This window comes from Haliaeetus albicilla, chromosome 11 (assembly GCF_947461875.1).
Source record: "Haliaeetus albicilla chromosome 11, bHalAlb1.1, whole genome shotgun sequence".
NCBI classification, from domain to species: Eukaryota; Metazoa; Chordata; class Aves; order Accipitriformes; family Accipitridae; genus Haliaeetus; species Haliaeetus albicilla.
The window spans coordinates 43,446,411-43,466,175 of record NC_091493.1 but is presented as its reverse complement, the minus strand read 5'-3'; the positions used below and the strand labels follow the sequence as shown (position 1 = coordinate 43,466,175).

The 19,765-nt window shown below is 45.6% G+C and overlaps 1 protein-coding gene across 13 annotated transcripts in view; it reads right to left on the bottom strand.

Annotated features, from left to right (window-relative positions):
* The window catches only part of BRD4 (bromodomain containing 4), a 74,301-nt gene that overhangs the window by 29,306 nt on the left and 25,230 nt on the right, over window positions 1-19,765 (bottom strand). For 4 of the 13 annotated variants that reach the window (XM_069797571.1, XM_069797572.1, XM_069797573.1 and 1 more), the window contains exons 3-8: window positions 14,175-14,291; window positions 11,566-11,884; window positions 9,040-9,177; window positions 6,727-6,862; window positions 1,627-1,910; window positions 712-1,071 (exon numbers count right to left, since the gene is read on the bottom strand). In XM_069797571.1, the coding sequence (XP_069653672.1) occupies window positions 712-1,071; window positions 1,627-1,910; window positions 6,727-6,862; window positions 9,040-9,177; window positions 11,566-11,884; window positions 14,175-14,194 (1,257 nt within the window). In that variant the 5' untranslated portion in view covers window positions 14,195-14,291. Of the gene's footprint in view, window positions 1-711; window positions 1,072-1,626; window positions 1,911-3,851; window positions 4,061-6,726; window positions 6,863-9,039; window positions 9,178-11,565; window positions 11,885-12,009; window positions 12,270-14,174; window positions 14,292-16,996; window positions 17,096-19,765 lie in introns of those variants that run through there. The other 9 variants (XM_069797579.1, XM_069797581.1, XM_069797582.1 and 6 more) reach the window with 4 other exon arrangements.

The following is a 19,765-nucleotide window of genomic DNA, read 5'->3' as shown; positions in this document are numbered from 1 at the left end:
AAACTGCTTGCACACAAATTCATCCTGTAGCTAAAAAGTTTGAGATGTCTAAATAATGAATTAAGGTTTGGGAACTAAAAACTTAAAAGACTTCTACATACAGAATTAAGGTTTCATAGCTAAAGTTAGACTTCTAAATCATGAATTAACACTTCAAAGGGAAACATGGATGACTCTGCAGTCACTTAAAATTAAATAACTCCAATAATGAATTAAAGTTTCAAGGGGAAGCATGGATGAATTTGCAGTCGCTCTTTAAAATGAAGCAATTTTAAGCTAGAGTGAACTACCTGTGCTTAACAGAAGACCGATTTAGACAGACAACTTCAGAAAGACAGGCCTTTATTTTAAAAAAAAATGAAAATGGGGTTGGTTTAAATCAAATCCCCTTATTCCTGTGATTTATGCTCTCTGAGGCCATCTTCTGGGCTAAATAAAAAAGGGTAGATTTATACAGTAATGGAAATTTTCTATAAAAAACTCGTGTGAGCGTTTCTAAGAGCCCTTCTGGAAGGATGCCAACTTGTTTGTTTTTTCCCAAATGTCAGGATAACAGCAAGAGGAGAAGAAGAGAGACCGAATGTACCAGAAACCTACGGCCAAAATAAATCTGGCAGACATCTGAATACGCCTGGTGCGCACGCGCAGGGAGAAAATGATCTTTTTTTCTGCTCCGACCCCGACCTCCCCCTCCTATAAACCTGAGCTTACTTTGATTGTGCTCAGATCCATGGGATGTTTAATGATATCGCAATAATCGTGCAGTCCCAGTGCTTCCACATCCACAGGTTTGTAGAAGGGCCAGGCATAGGCAGCGTGTTTCTTGGCGAACATCTCTTTGATGATCCCACTGCAGTATTTTAACTGCTCGGATATTTTGCTACTCTTTTCTACCACGTGTTGTTGAGAGTCTGGAACGTCCTTCTTTGGAGGCTTGACCGGGCGGCTGCTTTCCCGGCGTGGACCCAGCTTGGTGGACTTGGGTTCGGCGGGCAGCGATGACGATTCATGAATTGGGTCGATGGTTGTTGGTGTCGTGGTGTCTGCTTTCCTCTTCACCCCTTTTTTTGTCTATAACCGAGCAAATAAAGCAATATTACTTTTGGCACCATACTTTTGGCTTCAACTGAGTTGTGTTTCTTGTAGCGTTCACTTGGATTCGCCATCGCTAGTCACTCAAGCCTCATGGCAACGCTACGAGAAGAACATTGGAAGCCGTTCCAAAAATATTGAGATAATGTTGGTCTGTACCGAGTTCTACAGAAAAACATATAGATTATCCCTGTTGTACGAGCAAAGGTCAAGGGCGTGAGTCACTTCAGCAAGTCAAGATTTTCTTCCTGAGTCATATAAAGCTTAAGGAAGGAAGGTTTTAAGAGGATGAATGGGGTTTCCACGCAAACCCAGGTGGAATTTGTCACATCTAACCTTAACTTGTGTCAGAGAGGGTCACCCTAGGCTCCTCACGTTTCTCAAAACATGAATGTTTTGACCGAACTGCAGCCATTTGCCTTCAAATGCGACTCCAGCCACAAAGCAAAGGGCGACCACTTGACCGACCGTGGTGTTTCAACGCCTTGAAGATAATCTAAGCCATTGTGTTATGATATTTAAGGAATTACTCACCTTCACGGGCTGGGCGGGTGTTGGGATAACAGGAGGGTGAGTCTGGATGGGCTGGGGAGCCGGAGCTGGCGGTGCGGGGGCCTGGGGAGCAGGCGGAGGAGGCGCAGGAGGTTGAGGAGGCACCATCGTCATTACTGGGGTCTGGACGATGAGGTCGGGGGTGACGGAAGGAAAGGAATGAGTCGTCTGCGCAGACTGGAGGTTTTGCTGCGGCGCCTGTGTCTGCGCCGGGGACGATGCTTGGGTTGCGTTTGGTACTGTGGATGATCCTGGTTTGGATGTCACTGCCAAGAGAAAAGAAAGAAAGGGTTGCTTCTCCCTTCAAACTTAGTTGTTTTAACGGGAAAACAATTAATGTTTCGTAATACCACCATTTAAAGCACATTCCTCATTAGACAATTAATATCTTGCAGTTCCTGTTCTTGAGCAACCAGTCAGGGACAAACACTCGCCACATTTTCCTTCACGAGGATTATTTTTATGACTCGCTAGGTGAAATAGTGAAGCAGCTCAGGACCTTACTGTGCCAAAACCCCTCCAGAAAAAGACCAAGATCAGGCAAAAGGCATCCTCCTCTCTTCCCCTTCCCTTCCCACAAGATTTCTTGCAGGCAGGGCAAGGAGTCAAGCACATCTTTTCCTGCCTACCCTTTTTTCCTAGGCAATGGTTCTTGACTATCAGTATTTTGGAGCCAAAACTGGGCAGCTCTTCCTTCAGGAGCAATTTTGTGCTCTATTATCAAGGTGAGTTTAATTCCTGGAGACTTAAATCCTTGCAGCTGATACTATCCAGGGGAAATCTCTCCCAACGGCTGGAGAGCAAGGTCCTCGTTAGAGGATTTCAAACACAGAGCAACCGTAAAGGTTGGGACACGAGATTGGAAACGTCAGCGCTGTCCTTGGACCTTCTAGCGTCGCTGGACAAGTCACCTCCCTGCTGAAGCTGCTGCTTTGTGGGGCAAAGCTCTGATCAAGCTTCCGAACTTTCCGCCGTGATGAAACACCCTCCAAAGGGGAATGCTGCAAAGCTCAGATGATGCCGGGACACACCACAAGGCTTCCAGCAGACCTTCAAGATGGAGGTATGAGCAAAGTGGGATCAACCCCAAAGTCCAGAGAAGGTTTGTGATCAGCAGTTATTACAGGAGCACCTTCTGTCAGATATCAAATGCACCTCATTAGCAATAATCGGATTTATATCTTCAGCAAGGAGACAGCTTGGTACCTTTTAAAACATGGCGACTATCCTTTATGCTCACCCTGAGCAGAGAGAAATTCTACCACTCAATCTGTACCTGTGCTCACCTCCCAGGCTGCAGACTGGAGTCTGGCTGCTCTTTCACCGCTCTCTCAACAAGGAGACTCTCCCGAGCGTGACATGTTAGCTGTGTGTCCTGCCCTGCCAGCTATCCAACACCTCTTCCAAGAATCACTCCCCAAAATTAACTAATTACAGAAGAAATGCAGCCAGATTTGTTTCCAGTCAGTCCCCAGGAGCTGCAATTATTGCAATCCCACTAGAAGAACGTTGCATGTTAACAGATGCTCAACTATGACCGCTAGCGAGCTTATTTCTACTAAAGCCAAAACAGGAACCTATTCAGAGAATAAAATTGGGGAGTTTTCATCCCGTTCTCCTTGCAAAATGACAGCGGAGTCCTGATGTCTCCAAATAAGGTGGGGAGTTGCAGCCAGAGGGATCCTGGGGTCCTGCTGGGATCCCTGGGTCCTGCTGGGATCCTGTGGCTCCTGCTGGGACCGTGAACCAGCTCTGCATTGCGTAGGCAAAGCCAATATATTTCACCTCCCACATTACACAGGAGCTTGAGATTTCTATTAGAAACCTGGGGGGGGGGGGGCGGGTTGTAGCAAAGCTTTCCAGCCAGCATCACACCTGGTTTTTAATAATTTAACCCCAAATCAGTTATTATACACTGAATTATTTACTGCGCAATATGATTTAACAGGAGGCGTAGCAGACTAGAGCAAAATGATCTTGCAGGTCGCCAAATAGATATTCTAGATAGCAAATATATAGTTATTACATTATCATATTATTCTATTATTCTATACAGTAAATCACAACGTAGAAGCACCAGGTGTGGGATGCCCCAGACTACATACGGGCCATACAGGCTTTCCAGATGAACCTACGGCTCTCTTTGGAGAGCTGGTCAATACTATAGGTGAAGAGCTGGAAGGTGATGAGCTCAGGTGGGGACCTACACATTATATATGCTACAGGATCGCGGTAGAGGAAAGGAGACCCAAGTTTGTAAGCGCCTCTCTATGCCGTGTAGGTAAAAAGATCTTCTCTACTGGTGATTTCATCACTTCTCCTTCAAAGAGATGCTGAGAAAGGTGATGGCCAATAATTTTCTAACCAAGGAGAGCTTCTCCCTGCACACAGTAATGGAATATCAGGGACAGTGCCTAAAAAAAATAACAAAAAAAATCTCAGCTACAAGAAATCATGACTTGGTCACGCACAGGACAGAAGCATCAATTGGGTTTGTTGGTGCTTCAAAACCTGGATTTCACGAAGCCAAAAGGACTCAATGACACGGAGAGAAGGAGAACTATAGTCATGCAAGAAAAACATGCGTGGACACGCGCACAGTCCTGTAACAGAGAGAGACACGGACGGTAAAAAATTGCCAAGGGAAGGGAAAAGAAAATAAAGCCAAAATAATTAAAGCAGTTTGAAATGTTCAGCTTTACGACCCTTTTTTTGTTTCTCGGTGTTTTAGATGAAAAGATATTCTGAAAATGGTACAAAGTCCCTCTTCGCAGAAAGATGATGATTGTCAGTAATAGATCGGGGAAGACTCAGGAGATTTAGTAAATACTGCTGCTCTGAATTTGCACTCACTGTCCGTGTGATGGCAGTACAGAAAATGTTTTCTCTTCCAACAGCTACTGAGGATATTCAACAGCAACTACTGAAGTCCCAGTTCCCCTCTAATTACCCGACAACTGGTCCCCAAACCCTTCCAGGGTCGACCCTCAAGCTCCCTGGTTATCTCCTGCTGATTTTCCAATAAACCTTGGAAAATAACCTGTTGGCATCCCAGCACCACCAGTCTGAGGCTGAGACAAGAAGAGACACGAGGATTCACAGCATTCCAGAAGGGTTGCGAGATGCTCGTGCCAGCTCGCAGGCAGTAAATACAGTGAAAACATTTTTTTTGGTGACACAAGTTCGGGGACACTCCTGCACATGGCATTTTCCTTGGTATTGCAAAACGTTTGGGTTAGAAGAGTAAGAATGATACAAGATGGAGATGAGAGATGTTTAAAAATAAGAAGGGGATCTTGAAAGTGGACATGCAGCTGATGAGGTGCCATTGAGATCAAGTCACAGCCAGGATGTTCTCAACCCTTTGAGGGACAATCTGATGGCGTTGGCAGGTGACGTCGAGCCTAGAAAATGGTTGATATCCCAAAAAATGAGCTAATGAAATCCTTGAGGTATAAACTGGGGAATCGGAAGGTTATTTTACCTCTGGTATCAGTCATATCTATGTCCAGTTATGGTGTCCACAGTTACTGCTGTGAAAAACTGCAGAAGGTTCATAGAAGAGCTGTAAAGGAGGACTAAGAGATTGGAAAAAAACTCTTATAGCCAAAGAATCAGATTTTTATGGAGAACACAGATTTGAAAACAGGGGAGCCTTCAATATAATGACGTTATTTCAGACCAGAAACGTATCAGGAAAACACCTAACTTGGCAGCTAGTTATCGTGCTCCTTCTCTAAAGGCCAGCAGAGATTTTTTTTTTTTTACTCTGTATTAGATGTTCTTCTACGGGACAGTCCGTAAATAAATGACTTGGTGGTAGAACTGTGCTTTTATATTACACAGCAGAGAGAAGATTGGATTAAATGAGAAAAATGGTAATTTTTGATCCCTTAAATTACTAATCTGGGAGCAAAGCTTCAAAAAAAAAAAGCCTACATCATTAACATAAAGTCTTAAGGGATCAACAGACACAAATACAGAACATCATTTTACTGATTTATAACCTTAAACAGGGTTCAAAATGCTGCGGTTCTACTTTATGCAGAGCCTAAAGCATGCAGGTTAATATTTCAGCCCTGTGAAAGAGCAAGACAAGGTAAATTAATCAGTTTGGCTGCAAAAAAAAGGGGGGGTTCTGGGATTCTGGCCAAGCATGGGTCAGGTCTGCACAAAGCGAATTCATCTTCGGGGAGCGGCATTCCACCTCACTTGGGGCAATGCATCCTTTCGAAGGACGGTAAGCTCGTCAAGCATCATTATCTATCCCCAGTTATGGCAAAATTAATAAATGAGGCGTGGAAATTATAATTTGAGGAAGTTCTCTGGAGGACAGCCGTGGGTTGTGATGCTCAGAACTGTTTTCAGATGCTCTCCACACCAGGATTCCCCTGTCAGTCTGTAGCTGTCACGTTGTGATCGGTTCTTCTGGCATCACCGATGCTTTTCTAACACAACGCAGCTTTTTTACGACAGGGAGTCCATAGGGGAGGACGTGAAAAGCAGCTGTGAAACTCTGATACAACAGAATTTATGCTGCTTTTTAACAGCTGTACTTTACCCTTGAGGTACTGCAAGGGATAGTTCATCATCTTGGCTCCCCGACAGCAGAAATGGAACTTTTACTATGGCTCTCAGCTTTTTAACCTTCACGGAAAAGCCAGGAAAGATGTCATTTCACCAGCACTATATATACACGTGCCTTAGCAGTGCTGGATCTACTGCGTTCTGTCCCCAGCACTCCTCCTCCCCTAAAAATGATGCCCAGAAGCCACAGATGAGGGATTTTTAAGACATCACACAGCCCTGCCTTTCATCAGAGAGAGTCTCACGCAGATAGGCAAGAGCACAAGGCAGCTGCCCTCCTTCCCACCCAATCTGAGACTCTCTACACAATAAAGTGAGGCACTGAGAACACCGACAACCACGGCAATCCCATGCAAGGATGGCTGCGTTTAATTAACACCCCAATTAAACACCCCAATTTACATAGGATGAAACCAGGTGCAGGGCTTGTGGTCAAGATGCCGCGTGAAGTTGAGCGTGGCTTAATTACAAACATTGTACGAATAAGCATCATACCTGCTTCCTTCCTTGCACGTCCTCTTCCTTTCGTCTGGGCTATAACGATTTCCGTTTCCTCCTGGGTCATTTCGGAGATTTTCTGCAGGAAAAGCTTTTCTAGAGCTTCTGCCATTAAGACTATGTCATCCCCTGGCTGGAGGAAAAACAGATACGATAAATTAGGCAAGATATATATTTCCAGAGAGAGGACTTTGTATTTTCACCCTCCTTAGTGCTGCTACTTCCATTACGGTGCAGTGGAAAGGCGCACAGGATACTATCCCAAGCCCTGAATGCACAGACAAATCGTTGCCCTAAAGCCCTTGTATTTTATAGGTAAAACCAGGTGATGGGCAGGGAGATCACCAAGGAGACGCCCTGGAGAATAAACCAACACACGGTATTACCTGCATGCGGCAGAGGCTGTTTTCCGAACGAACGGAGGAGGGAAAAGAGGGAAAAAGAAAGAGCTGGATTCATGCCAGCCAGTCATTTCCACCACACGTGATCCCCCTGACTTGGCGGGTCTCATGGGAGAGGTCTTTCCGTAGAGCATCAGAATAGGGGGTAAGAAGAACTCCGCACGAGCTTGCAAGGAAATTTCCTCCTCCAAAAAAGGAGTTTTTTAAGGAGGAAGTTGACAGTTGGGGACCTTTACTTGTTGCTAAATCAGCACAGAAGGACAGGATGGCACTAAACAGTCCTTATAGATCCGGAGGAGAAGCCTGTATTTGCAAAGGTCAAGTAAAACAGAATGGAGGACACCTAGAGAGAATGAGATCTTTTGTCCAGGGGCACCCTGCAGTAGCGTAGGTGAGAAGAGACAAGATATATGAGGTTTTGAAGTTGCTTTATGGATAATAATAACATTAGGCAGAGAGGGAAGGGTAGGCAGCAACAGAACAAGAGTCCGGATTGATGCGATGATGATAAACCAATGGCCATCGCTGTCATAGCATGGTGACGCCAAAAGAAGGCAGCTCCAGCTCTGCCATCAGCAGCACAAGGACAGTTAAAACCACGTTTGCCCATCAGATGGCATGCACAAACCTGCCCGGCTGATGGTCTGCAGACCCTGTGAGGTCCACAGAGATGTTTCTATACCTTAGATGCTTTTCTGCCTTCCAGCCTGGAGGAGACCAGCAAAGCTCAGGGAGGACAGGGGACATCAGGGAGAAAGCTGGCAGGGGGAAGACACTGTGGCGGGAGAACATGGCAGAAGACTTTAAGGCGCATATGAGTAATTTGAAGCCTCTAAGAGCCTACCCTCATTCCAGTTGCATCATGCTGGCTCAAACCAGAAAGTGCAATGACCAAGGAAATGGTTTTGAAGGACCCAAACTGCTACCCACTATTTATTTGGAAAAAACTAGAAAGGTCTTGTGTAATATTTCTGAGAGGAGGAGGCAAAAAAGGTCAAAGCACGTGACAGGGATGGAGAGAAAAGACCCGTGAGAAACAAGGAGGACAGAAACCAAATGGGAACCGAAACACTCGGGCAAGCAGAGGAAAGGGTGGAGTGGTCGGAGAAGGAAAAGGACGGAGGGAACGCTGAGGCTCTGACCACGTCTTGCTGACCTTGAGGATGACAGTAAACCCTTTGTTTGTTATCTGCTGTCCTCTTCCTACTTAAGAAGATAGCAAGCGAGCATCTTGTGGTCAGTACAGCCTGGTACCACCTCTGAGAACCTTCTCTAACTCTCCAAGCTGCGCCACCACCCCCGGGTTTCGGCCGACACATTTTTTCCTGCACCCCAGGCGGTTGCACAACTGTTTATAAAATGGTTTTCAGGATGTTTCTCACTGTCTGGAGGGGAATCTTCTACAACGAGGTCAGGGTCAGGCATGACAAACTCAATGTGCTGCTCCGTATATCCCTGGTTTTTTTCCTTACCAGATTTCAGAGTTTCAAACGAGCCTTAAGTCGGCTTCTTAACAAAGCAAGAGAAAATACAAAGCACAGATCTACTTCTCAAGTATTTGTCTGATAACGTTCATGGCTCTGCTCGACAGACCCTAAGAAAATCTTAAAAATTTCCTTTTAAGTTAAAAAAAAAGAAACGAAACAATGTCTAGACTGAAGATATCTGCTAATAATTTTTCCGGGAGGGAAGGCTGCTAAGGCAGCCCTGTCTGCGTCTTGCTTCTCAGCAGAAGACAAGACACGCCTGAGCTCCCATCGGTTTAATCCCGTTTGTTTTCCTAAAGAAGCTGATCTCTGTGGTGGTTCCTTTTAAGGACCGTTCAAACAATGTCTGCATTTCCGCGCTGGTCCATCGAGGACATGGAAGATACCCCTTGGAAAAACGCAGATTCAGGAGCTTTTCGTACCTTATTGTAGATGTAGCAGTTTGTAAACATCGTGTTAAAATCCTGGATACATTCTTGAGCGTTCCAGTAGTAGTTATTCTCCAAGCGTTTCTTTATTGTTCCCATATCCATCGGAGTTTTAATTATCTTATAATAATCCTGCAAATGGCAAAGAGGGAGAGGTCAGTGTGGGAACTAAAACATCCGCCCAGTTTAAGGACCGGGATTCCTCCATCTCACCCCTGGACAGTCCTGGGCAAGATCCTCCATGCCCAGCAGATACTCAGCTGCCAGACTTCATCCCCATCAGCCTCTCAGCTGGCATTTTTAATTAAACAAACCTTTGGTAGAGGAGTAATTTAACCCCAGAGGCATCAAAATTTCCCAATTCTAGGTTTTCAGTTGGTAATGGTGCTGAGTATTTTCTAAAATTCTTATGGGAAACGAATGACCCTTTGCAGGAGGTCACGTTTAATACAGCGACATGAGAAGTGGGGAAATCAGATTTATTACAGCCCATTAAACACATCCAGATTAATACAAAAGAAGTTGTTTCTATTTTTAGGTATAATATTTAGGGGGAAAAAAAAGGCTGGAAATGTCATTGCTATAGAACTGACGCTCTCCAGATGCAACAGTAAGCTTGTTCCTGCCGTGAAGAAATTAAATAGCCAATGTTTGGGTAATAGATTATAAATTCAGAGCTATTATATCGTAAAGGTAAAAGTGGGTGTTAAGCCGAAACATCTCTCTCAAGGGAGAGAGGGAACAAACCTCTTCTGGTGGGAGCTGGAAGGGTCCAAACCAGACGTGCAGCAGAGGAGATTTACTACAATAAATGATCTTTAAATTACGTTTCAATTTTTGCTAGCTCTTTGGGTTTTACTCCAACTTCTCCTGGTGATGGTGCCCAGGCTGAGGCAGGGAGCGGGCAATGGGAAGGGCTGCACCGTTCCCTTCTCCATCTGTGATGTGCCGGGCAGGACACTGGCAGACAGCGATGCAACCCTTGCGCAGCAGGAAGAAGGCTTCCGTGCCAATTTACAATCATAAAATTGTTTAGGTTGGAAAAGACCCTGAAGATGATCGAGTGCCATCGTTACCCTGGCACTGCTAACTCCACCACTAACTGTGACCCCAAGTGCCACGTCTACACGTCTTTTAAATCCCTCTGGGAATGGTGACTCAACCCCTTCCCTGGGCAGCCTGTTCCAGTGCTCGACAACCCTTTGGGTGAAGGAATTGTTCCCAATACCCCATCTAAACCTCCTTGAGGCCGTTTCCTCTCGTCCTGTCACTTGGGAGAAGAGCCTGACCCCTGCTTTGCCACAATCTCTTTTCAGGTAGCTGTAGAGAGCGAGGAGGTCTCCCCTCAGCCTCTTTTTCTCCAGGCTAAAGCACCCCAGTCCTCTCAGACGCTCCTCATAAGTTCTCTAGACCTTTCTCCTTGTTCTCCAGACCCTTGGCCAGCTTTGTTGCTCTTCTTCGGAGACGCTCCAGCACCTCAATCAATGTCTTTCTTGTAGTGAAGGGCCCAAAACTGAACACAGTATTCGAGGTGCGGCTTCACCTGTGCCAAGTACAGGAGGCTGATCACTTCCCCAGTCCTGCTGGCCACACGATTTCTGACACAAGCCAGGACGCCGTTGGCCTTCTTGGCCACCTGGGCACGCTGCCGCTCACATTCAGCCGGCTGTCGACCAACACCCCCAGGTCCTTTTCCGCTGGGCAGCTTTCCAAGTGCAGGACCCAGCATTCAGCCTTGTTGAACCTCATGCCGCTGCCCTCGGCCCATCGATCCAGCCTGTCCAGATCCCTCTGTGGAGCCTTCCTACCCTCCAGCAGATCAACACTCCCGCCCAACTTGGTGTCATCTGCAGACTTAACCAACAGTGCACTGGACCCCCTCGATTTACTGCAAATTAACTTAAAATTGGCATCCCTTAGGAAATACCTCGTGTGTTACCAATGGCGCCGCAAGGCACAAGAGGCACAGTGGCTGTTCTGAGTACTCGGATGCTCCATTAAAAGCTCCGAGTGTTTTAATCTCCAAAAAAAGACTCTGCTGATAAAGCAGTGGAAATCAAGCAAGGGTTTAAGCAAGGCACAGAAAAGCACGCTGGGCTTTGGGGAGCAGTAAGGCAGAGGCCGACTCAACAGATGATTTGCTTAATAATCTTCGACGCTTAATAAGTTTTGGTGCTTATTATGTTTTGATGCTTGGCTGGGAGACAAAGGACTGCAGATGCACCCTCCCTGACTCCTGAAATATTATTTCTACTTTCTTATCCGCATCCCAAAGGGAAGAGGAAGGTGGTACAGGGCAAAGCAGTAGCTGAGCCACTGGAAATTCCTCCTCACGTGTGTATTTTCTAAAAGACCACAGAATCATACAATCATGTAGGTTGGAAAAGACCCTTAAGATCATCGAGTCCAACCGTTGAAGATGGATTCTGTGATTTCAGAAGGGCAGATGCAGGTGTCAGACCCGCACGGTCTCGCTCCTTCCACCAAGAACCATCGCCTGGTCTCTTGACCTCTACTTACAGGGAGGTTCAGCTTGACGGCATCCACGGGCTGCTGGAAAGGCCACGCAAACTGGTGCTTCCATAGCGTCTTCAGCACCACCTTGAGCAGATACTGCAGCTGGTTGGTCTGTCGCTTGGGTTTGTTGGGGTTGGAGGTCTCCGGCGGAGGGGGATTAACGCCTACAGCACTGCCTTGTTGGGGTTGAGCCTGTGACTGCGTCGTAGACATTTGGGTGGTTTCTAGTCCATCCCCCATTACCGGCAAATTTCTCAGTCTCGTTCCAGGGCCACTCTCCGCCGACATGCTATTGATCCCATTGCATTCCTCACCGGACACCCTGCAAAACAAGAAGGGAGAGGAGGTCACTTCAATCCCAGCTTTTGGTACAAGGCGCTGCTTAAAAATAAACCGGCGGACCTCCGCCAGGCTAGCTCGGGCAACTAGACCTTGCGCCCTGCTCACTTAGTGACAGCGTTGTGTTGTCCCAACAAATGATGTCAGCATTCTGCATCCCGGGGTAAGAAAGGACATTCCGAGGCAATTTGCCGTCTCTTCCATGTCAGGTGTCAGCGTTGCCTCTCCGCTCCCTAGCGAGCGTGAGTTTTATCCCTGTTCTTTCCTAATCTGGTCAACGAGGACTCCAATGGTCTCCATAAAGAGCTTTCGTTGCCTCTAAATGAGGCTCTAATGAGTAAAATGCTGCTCACTCTCGGCAGGTACCAGCTTCAGCTCCAGGGTTGGGTTCGCCTACACCGGGAAGAGAAGTTAAGTTGGTGTCGGCCAACTTTCAGCTCCAACTGAAGGAGTGTAGGGTGACACACTTATCTCCTTTCAGCTTCTCTGTAGTCCCCACCCCACCACCACGGGTCAGCTCACCCCAATTTAACACCAAATTCTGTCTTTTAGGTGGACGTTGAGCTTGCGCGGGATGCTTCAGCTGAACCAGGCAGTGGACAGACCCACCTTTAATTCATATTATCTGCTTTTGGTAGATGATTTAGGTAGATAGTAGCTTTAGGTAGTTAATTTATGTAGATAATCTTTAGCTAGATCATCTAGCTAGATAATCTTTAGGTAGTTAATTTGGGTAGATAATCTAGGTAGATAATAACTTTAGGTAGCTTATTTAGGCAGATAATCTTTAAGTAGATCATCTAGGTAGATAAACTTTAGGTAGATAATCTTGAAGTAGATAACCTAGGTAGATAATCTTAAGGCAGATAATTTAGGTAGATAATTTAGATAAGTAATCTTTAGGTGGCTAATTTAAATATCATTCTGAAAACCAGAAACTTGTGAAAAAAGGCATTTCTGCTGAGCCTACGGACTTCTCCCAGGGCATACTTCAGAGCTCGCCAAAGACCACACGCAGCCCGTCCATCTTCTTAAGCTACAGCTGCGTGAAGGGGTCACCACCGAGCCAAGACCAGACGCCGTGAACTGGCAGCTTCACCACCACCACGCGGTGAATCCCCACCCTTGCTGGGCATGTGGGACCTTCCTCATGTAAAGACACCCTCCGTGATGTGCGTCCTTCATCTAATTTAACACTGAGCACATGTAGCACACACTAAGCTTAAGACATGCAGCTATTAATTAGAGAAGACCACTATATATCGTGCAAGATGAATTAAGAGCCTTGTTATTCACCAGTTTCGAGTGACGCCCAGGGGAAAACAAGGAATAAAAGGTTTCCCATCTCCCCACTCATGGGGTTACCAAGTAACTTCTCAGCTGGGGCAGAACTGATTTGGTTTAGGACTGCCAGCCCTGCATGATCTGGAAAAAACCCCACTGGGCACCGAGGTGTTAACCTCGGCGGAGCAAACCTCTGCACATATACTTGGCCTTGAGTCAGTATTTAAGTATATATAGGTATGTATATGCTCACAACAAGCATCTGGCCATGGGTTTGGGGTTTTATTCTGATGCCATAGAACAGCCCCGTGTCTCTGGTCATGGTCTGGATGCGCAGATGTCTCTGCATGTACCGCAGCAAGGGACTAAGAGCCAGAGAGATGAAGCATCTATGCAATTTTACCTGCTATGTCCCTCAACTGCTTCCAAGTCCCCCTAAAACCTCAGCCAGTCTTAAACCCCTGCTTAAAGTCTGCGGTCTGTTGCTTTTACTGGCCTAAAACTAACACCGACCGCCTAATACACCAGGGCATCATCAGATTTTGGTTTTTAGATTATGGGTTTTGACTTTGCAGGGCTCCAAGCGAGTTGAAGCATCGCTCAAGCAGTGAGATCGCTGCGGCAGACTCCCTTCATTCACCCAGGATATTTTACGGGAGATTTTATAGCTGTGGATACTGGAGTATCACCTCCAGAGAGCTGTTAGCTCAGCTGTCCTGTGAAACCTCTCTACTGCCAGCTTTCATTTTGCTCCTGCTTTTCTTCCCCATTAGCAGGGTAGCCTGCCTGCTCTCTGCAGGGGAGATCTGACTCAAAACATGACAATCTGGATTTCCCTCTCTTGCAAAATTCCTTGAATTTTGCTTCGGGGTGGTGCTCATTCCTCTAGGTTGCATACTAAAGGGAAGCTCTTGTGTGATAAACTGTTCTTATTAAGTGGTGGCCAAGCAAAAAGAATCCTCTTTACTCACTGCAAGGGGCTACATTACCTTGTAGGATACATTGCCATATAATTTTGCCCCAGAAAATGATGCAGAGTCAGAAGTTGCTTGGCTTGTCCATCTATCTTCTGTGGCTTCAGGCACAAATGCCTTTAGATACTGTATCTGATGAAACAAACAAAGCAATTAATCTGAGGCATCAACCCAAGGTATCAGAAATGAAGGCTACCTCCAGAGAATTCTATCTTTTTAAACGTACATCGATAGTCCAGTGAAGCAAAGAAGTCTACAGACACCTGCAAACACGAGACACTTACGAAAAAATGAGGAACTGGCACCGGTATTTAAGTTCTTCCCAGGTATTTTTCCACTTTTAGGGCAAGTGCCTTCCTGAAATTCAGCATTTCAAGGACTGCGACCAATTGATTTCCTTCTGCTCCCTCTTAATACAATAGCTCTCCCAGAGCCAGCCGTAAGAGGAAGCCAAGGAGTTATTTTTTTTAAAGAGAAGGGAAAATATTTCATCATTGGTTTAATTTCTTCCCCTTCCACCTAAAAGCCAAGGCTCTAACCACCCATGCAGGCAGTTAAGGATTATATCAGATTCACTCTCTTCATGTATCTTATTTATCACTTACTTAATTTATCGCGTATCTTTTTCACCGTCTCCTTGCTCCTTTGGAGGGATCCTACCAGCCTCCTTTTCAAATTCTAGTGACTTTTTTTGAAGGGATTAGCTGAAAATACACCAATTTACACCACACTTCTCCTCTCTCCCCCAATAAAAGGATGCTTTGACTCTCTCCCCAGTTATGTCATGGCTCCCTTCTCACATTATCAGTGTGTACCAAAATATCAGAAAAAAATCAGAAAACTTCAATTTTGAACAGTTGCTCGGCCCAGCTCGACGGGCCAAGCGTTCGTAGCCTGACTTCACCTAAAGGTGAGCGCGGTCTCACCCCAGCAGCATCGCCCCAGCTCATCGCCAGCCTCATCTCTCACCAGAAATACGGAAATCACTGCTGCGTGCACGCTTGGGATCTTCCCAGGAAAAAAATAAAATTATCAGTATGGAGAATCTTCTCTGACACAGAAGACAAACATTGGGGAGTTCAAAGAAATGGGGTTTGATAGACCTGTGTGTCCTCTGTGGTTAAAAATCAGCAGCAAAATCAGAAAGAAGAGCTGCAGGATGAACGTAAGCCTAGATTTTACCATACAGGAAGGTATAATCTATAAATCTAATCTGTATTACAGATTGCGCTATAGATGCTACATTAGGGTTTTCTTACTCTATGAAGAAAGTGCTATGTTTGGGTTTTCTTAATCTAATCTACATTATAGATTAGAATTGCTTGGGGGTATTCAGATAGAATATATCTATATATTATAGATTAGAAATCTAATCTGTATTAGATTAGGTTATAAATCTAATCTGTATTATAGATTGTGCTATAGACTGTGCTACGTTCAGGTTTGCTTAATCTAATCTCTATTATAGATTAGAAATCTAATCTGTGTTATAGGTTGTGCTACAGCTAGCGCTACCTTTGGGTTTTCTTACTTTCTTAGGCTTAAGAAAACCCAAACATAGCACCACCTGAATCTACAGATTAATTAATAGGAGGAAAGTAATTAACCTGTAGATTAAGAAAACCCCCACACAGCACCATCTCAAGGTTTGGTGACCAGAACACCGTCATTAACCTTACTGATAAGAGCCAGACTGATGTGCCCCATGCCGTACTTTCTCGTTTGGCTGAAGACAACATGCTTATTCACAGCAACATGGGAAAATCAGGAAAAATGCTTACTAGATTACTGTGATTAATGTTTAGGCACTTTATTAGGCAAAGGTATAAGTGAGATGGGGGAGGACGGACCTCGCTGGGATGCTATTTAGCATAGAGAGGCTCAGATTCACTGGGACTGCACTCCCTGCGCTTGGCCGGATCCACATGATTTTAATTCTGCCTGCCAAAAAAAATCCTGTTGTTTTTTTTTTCCCCTAGGGAAGAGGCGGGAAGGGAAAGGGCTGTAATGCAGCGCAGGAGCCGGCAGAGGGAACTGCCAGGCTAGGAGGAACCCAACACCTGCAGAAAGACTTCTCCTTCTTCTACCCTAAAGCTGAGCTGGGGGAGATGGGGATGGAGGGAAGCAGAGACGATACTGGGGGAAAAATGTGGAAAAATGGGTCTGGAAAATTCACTGTATTGATGGGATAAAAGGGAACACGACTGTGGGTCCGGAGGAGGAGGTCAGCTCTAGAGGACACCCAAGGTGGGGACTGGTCTCACCAGGCAGAGGAATCACAAAAGAATATATCTGATGGCTTTGCCGAGTGCAAGGCAGCAGCTGGGAAGCAGAAAGCAGAGAAAGCCTTCGCTCTACGGAGTGAAAAAGGAAAGTGTTGCCAGAAGAGCAGAGACACAGGCAAAGCCTGAAGATGGGGATCCGGAGGCTGGAGGACGGTGATGGAAGGAGGGATCATGGGTACGTTCGGTTTGGGATAGCAGCAGGCATGAATGCTTGCATAAAAATAAAAGCAGGAATATTTTCCAGTTGAAAAGCGGGAGAAATTAATAACCAGGAACGCACAGCGGGCTGTCACAGCACCAGCCTCCGAAAAACATCCTGGGAGGGGAAAAAATTATCTCCTAATGAGTCGAAGAGGGTGGTACGCACAAGAAAATGCTGGGTTTTATTCAGGCAGATGGATTATTTTAGGCTGGCTTAAACAGGCAGATGTTTGAGACTAAAATAAGAGGCAGTTCCGTGTGAGCAGAGCTCAAAACTCCATCGAGGATTCAGTTGATCAGGGATGCATCCCATCTAGCGGGGGAAAAGCTGGAGATGTCTCTACCACCCACCTTAGAGAAGTGACTGAGAAAGATGTTCTGAGATCTGAACATGAGAGCGGCTGCATTTGCAAGAAGCCACTCTGAATGCTCCTCCTCTCTTGCCTCAGCCTAAACAAAAAGATTAAGAAATTAATCTTTAAAAAAGCCCCTGAGAAATGAGCGTTATCAAGTAATAAATTGTTTTTTGTAAACGAGTTACTTTCAGGTTATCTACCCATCCTGGATAGTGCCTGGAAGGTGAGCTGCTGAAGTGGAAAATGGATTTTCTTTGATTTTGAATTGGTGATTTTGATTTGGTAATGTTTAACTAAGGATGTTAAAACCAACTATTTCTATCGCACAGAGAGCTGGACACAGGTTACAGCAATATTTGCAGTGCCGGACCCATCCACAGCAACTTTACTCTAATTTCAAGAAAACAGAAATACTTAAATCCTGCTTTTAGAAGACACACGAGGTTTAAGATGCCCAAAAGCAGCAAAACAAAGCCAGTACGGTCTCCTTGGACCGCAGCACATGCGAGGCGAAGCTGGGGCAGGTGTGAGTATGGATTATCGACTGAATTTAATCCTAAACCCCGTTTCTGCTCTGATAACCGGACCACATCACCACTGCTCCGCTCTCCACACTATCAGCTAACTAGGCGTGCACATGTACTCCACTCCAAAATCAGCATGATTCAGCAGATAAGAAGCAAAATTGGCTTATAAAAATTCAGCTGAAAAAGCATCACGCCCAAGAAAGTACTAAAAATGAAGCGATCTGCATTTATTTGTGCTCCGGAGTGAGATGACCTGCTCCCCGGGGGTTATCAGGAAGCGATCAGTTAAGTACAAACCAAATAGGATCTACATCATCCTCCGGTCTTGGGCTGAACATCTCCCTCCTGTAAATTTCTTGTTCTTTACAGTCTTCCCCTGCAGTACACTCATCCCAAAGCGCTGATTCACTCTGCCCGCAGCAGCGCAGCCTGAAGTCAACTTTTCAACCCTTTGCAGCACGCAAAAGCAGCATTTTAAAGCAAAAATAAAGCCATGGGTTTCTTCTGCAGGTGTGCAGGAGGAGGGAGAAACTGGAATTTGGTTTGGAAAGGCAAATCCAAGCCCCAAAATCCAAGACAAGGGTAGTATTGCAGGAAAAGTGCAGAGCTATGAAACATAAAACTGAAATTCATGGTTAAATTGCATCATTATAGATCCCACCCCAGAATATATTATCTACAAATAGCCTGGAAACAGCAGCTAGGCTGGAAAATCCAGCAGCTGAAAAGAATAACTAGCAAATTTGTGGTGGCCAGCACTCCCTTTAATTCTGACCCTGCTGAGCCAGGAGACAGGGATCAACACATGCAGCGACCATCCCATGCCTTAAACAGACAAAAGGGAAGGGAGAGAGGTGATGTTAACGGCTAACAGCACATCGAACGCTTCCTAACCCCCAAATTCTTAGTTTAAGATTTAATTAACTATGTTTTAGCCTGTTTCAGTTGATGCCTCCGGTGACCGCTGCTGGGAAAATGCAGCGGCTTCCTCCTAACCTGAGATGTGGACGTTCAGCTGATGTTGTTAAAATCCCACTCGGAGCCTTCCCGGCGTCCAGCCCAGCATGTGCCACTCCCTGCGGGAATAATTTTCCAACAAAATCACCTTGCCACTGAAAGCTGCATCTGAAAATGCCCAAGAAGCAGGCTGCTTCCAGCTCCCGTGATATTAGGGTTATTTTTGTTTGTGTACATATAGCTCGATCAATATGGGAGAGGACTGAATTGAAGAGTAGTATTTGCTCCTCAAGGCCTGCTTGGTATCAGTTTAAAACGATGTTTAAAACCCAACTCAAAAAGTTTCTCTCTCCTCCTCTCCTTTGTACAAGTTCCCACACCGTCCTTGATTTCAGCAGCCGCATCTCAAAGCCACAACCTGAGCCAGAAAACCCAGGCAAGGGGAAAATTCCCACCTCAAATTCCCACAGGGTGGATGAAATGTATTTTCCCCGTCCCCAAAACTCAGCAGCTGATGGTGCTGCTCAATGACGGCACGAGGATAATGTGTCACAACCACGAGCATCCTGGGAAGAGCGGCTTTGCCTCCCGTGTGCTACCAGTGACGTACACTCAAAAATCCCGGGGGATAAACCAGCAAGAGGTCAGCGCATCCTCCTTTTCTGAGGGAGCGGGCTGGGAAACCTCCGGAGAGAAAGACAAAGCAAAGGGGTTGTCCGTCTGTCTGTCCCAGGCTGACAGCGACAAAGACCTATGTACACACTATAAAGAAGCCTCATAAAACATTCCTGGAGATGGATTAGGGCTGGCACGTGCCTCTTTTCCCCTAGAGTCCCTATTATGCTTTAAGGAGATGCTAATTAACCCCATTAACACGTGGAAACAGGGACTGGATTCCTCCAGGATCACCCAGAATTAAGAAGTACTGCTTCCACACAGGCAATGATGGTGGTGTAATGAAGGGAAAGTTGGAAAGACCCAAAGCAGGGAAGGTTTTTTGATATCAATGTATTTATACACAAGCAGCAGGACTAATTAGTTGGAAAATAAGGAGGTGGCAGTGTGTCATCTGTACTGGAAAACAATTTTTAATAGGATAAAGGAAAAAGGAGTTATCCTTTTAATAAAAACTTAATTTTTTTTTATTAAACGACTTAATCCTCTTGCCTCCACTAACAACTCCCAGCAAGCTATCTTTGGTAAAGCCTGGCAGCATCATTTTAAGCATGAAATGGGGATAATGCCGTGGATGGATCCCAAGGCGGTGGCTGTTCCCATAA